The 6,547-nt window shown below is 32.3% G+C and overlaps 1 protein-coding gene across 1 annotated transcript; it reads right to left on the bottom strand.

Moving 5' to 3' along the window:
* Window positions 1-591: 591 nt before the first annotated feature.
* On the bottom strand, window positions 592-3,330 carry LOC136817921 (G-protein coupled receptor family C group 6 member A-like). The gene has a single exon (XM_067074264.1). The coding sequence runs from the start codon at window positions 3,296-3,298 to the stop codon at window positions 680-682; it is 2,619 nt and encodes an 872-aa protein (XP_066930365.1). The 5' UTR covers window positions 3,299-3,330; the 3' UTR covers window positions 592-679.
* Window positions 3,331-6,547: the final 3,217 nt, after the last annotated feature.

The following is a 6,547-nucleotide window of genomic DNA, read 5'->3' as shown; positions in this document are numbered from 1 at the left end:
TATATCTAATTCCACCATCAGCATCCTATTGAGCATGAAAAAACATTTTGTTGTAAACTGATGTACACACCTTGTATTTTGTGCTAGCGTCATCATTTACATAATTTAAATGTCATTTTGTCAATATTTAGGATTGATGGCTTGTCATTTAAAAATCTTTTAAATAGCGTATTTTGTATAATATATAATTTTCCATTGCGTATAATGTTTTTAGAAACATTTTATACATTATATGTTACGAGTGTGTTACAATTTTCCGGTCTGTAGTTTGTATGACCTGCGTCCTGTGTCCTGTCTCCTGTGTCCTGTCTCCTGCGTTTCGAACCAACCGTGTTTTTTCGATGTATTTTATAACTTCAAAATAATGTTTTGACTGATATCTTGAGATTGGCTTAATGCAAATTTTTGACCCAGCACTTTTCGAAATCCGCTCGTTGATATTATTTTTTTGAGCTATATATGAACGTTAAGGAATAATTGGAAGCGGTGCCCGTCACGCAAAATATATTTGGGACATACCTTGTTTCACCCGAGAACTTTTCTGCTGTGCATTATACATACATTTCGTTCCATAACAAGAAGCAGAATATATGGAAATACAGATAAATCTTTAAAAAATTAATTTTATATTTTTCATAAATACAAGAACTCATTTAAACCCTATATATAAACAGACATATCAACCCGAAATTTCTTTCAAGGCGGATTTCAGTTCAAAAGCTGCTCTTGATTTCCGTCTTTCCATGTCTTCTGTATATGTCTTCAAAAAGTTATCAAAGTTTATTCCACCTCTTCTTCGACTTCCACCTCTAAACTTTTGTTGCATCAGATAATCAATAAATTTAAAGTAAAAAGTGAAGATTAGGATACAAATATTTGAGATTGATTTCCCAAGAGCTGTGTATAGTTTATCTTCAAATGGTTTCTTCTTCATTAGGAATCTCATCATAAAACTCATACTAAAGACGCTCAAAAATGAAGCCACAATGATAAATAACAAGGATTTAGATTCGTTGTAACGTGGTGGTAAATTCCTTGATCTGAAAGCTTGAACACTTGCTACCAATAGAATCAAGAAGCAATATATAGACTTGATGTAGATTAGATCTCCACCAACGCAATAAACTTCTTTACGTAATGTTTTTGGGTTATAGTCAGTTTGTACCAATTGGTCTGTATGTTGCAAATATACCACTGATGTGATCAAAACATCAATTGCAATAGTGATCAAAATCACGAAATAGGTTTTTGAGTTATTGATGAATAGATCGCGTTTCGAGAACCGATATTTCGAGTTGAAGATTGATATCAGTTTCTCTGATTTAGCAAGTAGAAATGAAAAAGTCATAGTGAAGATAGGGCTTAATACGAAATAGTAAACATGACATTGTAGAGAATTCGTTTCACCAACTACAACGTATACTGAGACAAGAAATAAAACCAGTTGAACGTGAATTTGGAATAATGAGAAATTGATATCCATTGCACGTACAAATCTCCTTGTTCTGTATGCCATAATCAATAATATTAAGCCTACAGATAAGCATATACCAGTTACTGTAATCACCAAAAAAACAATATACATTTCTTTGAAATCACTCATTAGAGCATCTTCAAATACTAAACATTCTTTACCATCAGCTTTGGAGTAGTTTGACTGACATTGATGACATTGTTCAAGTCCTTGTCTCTCTTTGGCAAAGCCTGGTTTACACTTTTGACATATCCAACAACAATTTGGACCAATATCCCAGAAAGGTTGTTCACCAGCACCACATACACTGGAGCAAGTGCTTCTCAATTCAGATTGATCATAAATATCTTTTGCAATCCAGTGTGTTCCATTATTAGGGTAAATCAACTCTCCTCTATCAGTCCTGGCAACTTCTTTGAATCTGATGACAGTTTGTGGATCTCTGAATATATCATATACTCTGAAATGTGGATAGTTCAAAGCACCGAATTCATTAAAACCAATAGACTCATCTTCAAGTCCCTTAAATGAGACATGTTTCAAATGATTCTCAAAATACTCTTTAATATCAAATTCACACTTTTCATTATTAACTGCATCAACAGTACAATTACTCTCGTTGGCTTTCATATAGCTGGTAACTGAAGTCCCATATGCAAACACAGCATTTCTAACATATCCAGCTAGATAGTATCTGGTAGTCATGTCACTAACCATCTCTATAACCGTCTTTAATCCCATTTTCTTCTCATATTTATACGTCCATTCTGGTAAAACATGAGGCATATTTGATGATAAATGTCCCCAGAAATGCTCATAAAAGTCTGAGTAGATTCCTGAATCAGCAACTGCAGTTATTGCTCCATCAAGGACCTCTGCATCAATCGAATCTCCAATAGCGACGTTATCGAAACTGCTTAATATCCAAGTCGCATTATGGAACTTTTGATTTGAAGCTTCTTGGAGAATGGCAGCTGAGATATCAGACCATGCAAAAATGATAAACGTCTGTCTGACTCCCAGTTCTTTTTCTCTTTTCTTAGCATTTGATATCATCTCTTTGGGAAAGTTCAGTTTCATTGGTAATTGGATCTGAATATCAATATCAATACATATTCCAGCCTTCTTCAGATATTTGAATAACTCTTGTCTCCCAGATCGACCATATTGTTCATCAGTGGATAAAATACTAACAAAGCTGATTCCAAGTTTTTTCATTGCTTCAACCAGTATCAAAGCTAATTGGCCATCATCTGATATGGTTCGAAAGACTCTTGGATACAGTTCACGATCATTAAACTCTATACTAGTTGCCCAATAACTTATGATTGGTAAGTTTGTAAACGATGTAAAAGAGCTGATATAGTCTGTAGAATGTGAAGTTTCTGAGCCGATTATTCCAATGATAGGTTTATCAAATGGTGGCAAACATCTGCAAGTATGAACTGGTAATTGAGATTCATACAACATTCCATTGTCTAACATAACTCTTAACAGAATCTTTGTCAAAGTTTCGAATAAATATGCTTCAACGGTATCGTAGATATAATAACCTAAAGATTTTCCTTCAGGCATAATTTGTTTGTTGGCTTCATCTACCGAATAAACAATACTCTCTGCTAGCATAAGATGAGCTGTCTTGTAACTTGGGTATGATAAAGGTACCAAGCTAATTATCAAATAATCACCGTCTTTGTAAAGGTATTTTATTGTTTCCATTGGGTCACAGTATACTGTGGTTGGATCAAGATTATGTGCTTGGTGTTGTCCAATATAAATCATCGAAAGGAAGACTGTGAGGTAGCAGGTTCTTGAGTCTTTCATGGTGACAGAGTGTTTTTGTTTCCTTTATTTTGTTAACTATAGTTAAAAGAAAAAAGAAAATGATATCAAATATTTTAAAAATAATAGCACAGTTACAAGTATGTTTGAATCGAAAGCTGAACCTTTATTTTTTTTGCTAATTTTGAAAAATCTGGCAGATACATACACGAAAAATTAAGTCGATAATTTTTGGCATCATTCTAAGGCCACGTTAGGTTGACGTTGAAAGTACATTAAAATCTTCAAAGAACAATTAAATGGACCTATAAATGACATCCCTAAAAGGAATGAAAAACCTTTCCAACTCTGTAATATTTACTCTTTGATTTTTAAACAGTATATATCTATAACTAGCTAGCATAATTTTCCATGACTTCTAGAACTTTATATCCTTATCAAACACCATATGAAAATCAAGTATCTCACACAATTGGATATTCATTAGCATCATTCACAATAATTCTATCTGATGTTAATCAAAATATCATAAATCCTTAAACCTATAAGTATATATAATCAGGTCTTTTGAATTATTTTCACATATACCATATAGAAGATTACTTACTATTAAAAGTGATAAAGCAGGATTAAAATAAGATGAGAAATTTTTTTGTGAGTTTATTTTAAGAGAAAGCTGAAAATATGGGGCGGTATCAGTTTTTGTTTTATAACTTCATTTCCACAATTTATAAATTGTTATAATTTCAGCACGACTTTTTTTCTCGAAGTTTTACAATAAAAAATCTTTTCCCATATTACCATATGTGATAGAGGGAAAAATTGTGTTTCTGAATCTAGACGCCCTACTTTTAGAAGCTATCAAGACTTTTTTGTTTTTTATTTCTACTGTCTGATATGATTGGCCAGTTTTTTTTGGCCAGGACGGGTTTTGTATTTTAAGAACTTTGATAGAATTGAATCTCGAGATTATTATTCGTGAATATTCTGCTGTGGCCCTTCAGCTCATGATACATTTTTGTACATCAAAGGATTTAATTTTGGTAAATACAGTAAATTTTTTACAAAATTCGCGAAAATAAAAACTTTGAATCTGCTGTTAGGGAATTTCTGTATTGCTGCCACATCCAAAATAAGTTCCAAATTTACTTTTTATGTAATTTTTGAAATTTAACCCCTAATTTTTGCCAAAAAACGATTATGTATACCTTTTGGTTATTAGTTTTTTTCAAAGTGAGTATATCTATTATTCTTGCAGGCGTATACTTTATAATAATCAAAGCAATAACACTTGATAGAGGGTAATACATCCTTCAGTTATTAGTTTTTGCGAGTAAACAAGGGACGGTGCATAATATAATCATATTTATTTTTCTTATAAGCAACTACTTTATAAGATTCAAAACAATAACTCTTGATAGACGGTCATATACCTTTCGGTAATTAGTTCTTACAAAGTAAACAAGGGATGGCGCACAATATGAGCATATATCAATTTTTCCTATAAGCAACTACCTTATGAGAATCAAACAACTCTTGGTAGAATAGTATATACCTTTCGTTAATTACCGTATTCCTTCGAATACACGCTCCTTCTCTGAGGATAAAGACTCCCCTCAATGGGAGGTTTTAAATTTTTTAATTAAAAAGGCACCCAGGGCGTTTATTCGAAGAAATACGGTAGTTTTTACAAAGTTAACGAGGGAGAACATGTTACAAATATCTTTAAGCTGAAACCTCAAAAAATAAGAGTATCCAAATTCTTTAAAGTGAACCCATCTAGCAAGGTAAGCACAAGATTCGGATATTATATTTTTCTTATCGGTACAACCTAATAAAAAAGTACAATATAATGAGATCTTCGATAGAACCTCGACTCGAGATAGTCCCACCTATGTAAACTTTATTGATTTTGTAGATATGGATTGCTTTTCTTTACATTACAGTGAAATAAACTAAAATTCTCTTTACCTTTACCAATCAATACATGGACTAATTTATGATAAAAAAACTCCCTTCCTTTCATGATGGCTCGATCTACGAGCAAAGCCATTATATTTGATTAAATTATCCAATGAAATAGAGTGGGATCATTGAAGTTGTGATTCTCGCTCGAACTTTAAATTCTGAAGAATGTTATACATTTTAGCAGGGGGTACCAAGTCAGTGTACTGGACCATAGGGTACTAACTTGATTTTTGGATTTTTTTCCAAAAGATTAGACCACCACCCTTTTTAGTACACTGTACTAACTTTTTTTCACGGTCGGGGCTTTGACACCACCCTTTTACACGTTTTTTTTTTTTTAAGAAACTAGTTTTACCAAACAGCCTCAATGTTTCTTAAGAAATCGGCCTTTTGAGCCTTAAATGTTTCTTACATGTTTGTAAACTTTTTGACATAATTAAGCTTGATTGGAAGGTTCTTATGAAAAACCGAATTAAATAATGTTATTTTCTCATTCTCAGCCTCAGCATGTTTCTTAGATGTTTCTTAGTTTTTAGGCATTCTGAGCCTCATGTTTCTTAAAAGTGTGTTTCTTGAAAAAAAAAGACGTGTATCACCGTCTATCAAGAGTTATCGATTTAATTCTTATAAAGCTGATGCTTATAATAAAAATAGTCACACCCATTTTAGGTGCTATTCCATGTTTGCTTTGAAAGAACCAATCACCGAAAGCTAAAACTTAGTCGTTGAAAAATTATACATAATTGTTCTTATAAAGATGATGCTTACAAGAAAAATAATTATTTTCATTTAAGGCCCTTTTCCGTGTCTGCTTTGAAAGAACCATGCAATCATCCAATGCTAAAAATTAATGGTTCAAAATATATTTTTCTCATAAAGTTGATGCCTATATAAGATATTACTTCTTGTATTTGATAGGAATTAGCTAAAATACTTAAGTCCAAAAAAGGTAAAAGATAATGGTAAAAGCTATCAAGGGGATACCATTAATTTTAAACATCGCGTTTTACATATCTGCGCAGAAATTTGATTACATATCTGCGCAGAAATTTGATTACATATCTGCGCAGCTCGAAATTACATAGTTGCGCAAAATAATTACATATTTGCGCAGAAATTACATATCTGCGCAAAAATTATATATCTTCGCGATACATGCTTAAACATTTTAAGTTTTCCAAATAATCAATATACTCTTTTATAAAAGATAAAACTTCTAACGTTCATGTAATACTTACAACACTTACCTCGTTGAGAAGAACTGAGCTCATTCAAAAGTGTTTTCAGGTTTTTCATATCTCTCATGGAGCAAAAATGGCTTCT

This window comes from Clytia hemisphaerica, unplaced genomic scaffold, assembly GCF_902728285.1.
Source record: "Clytia hemisphaerica strain Z4C2 unplaced genomic scaffold, Clytia hemisphaerica genome assembly, whole genome shotgun sequence".
NCBI classification, from domain to species: Eukaryota; Metazoa; Cnidaria; class Hydrozoa; order Leptothecata; family Clytiidae; genus Clytia; species Clytia hemisphaerica.
Note: the sequence above shows the minus strand (reverse complement) of the source record. Positions and strands in the feature narration are given on the sequence as shown.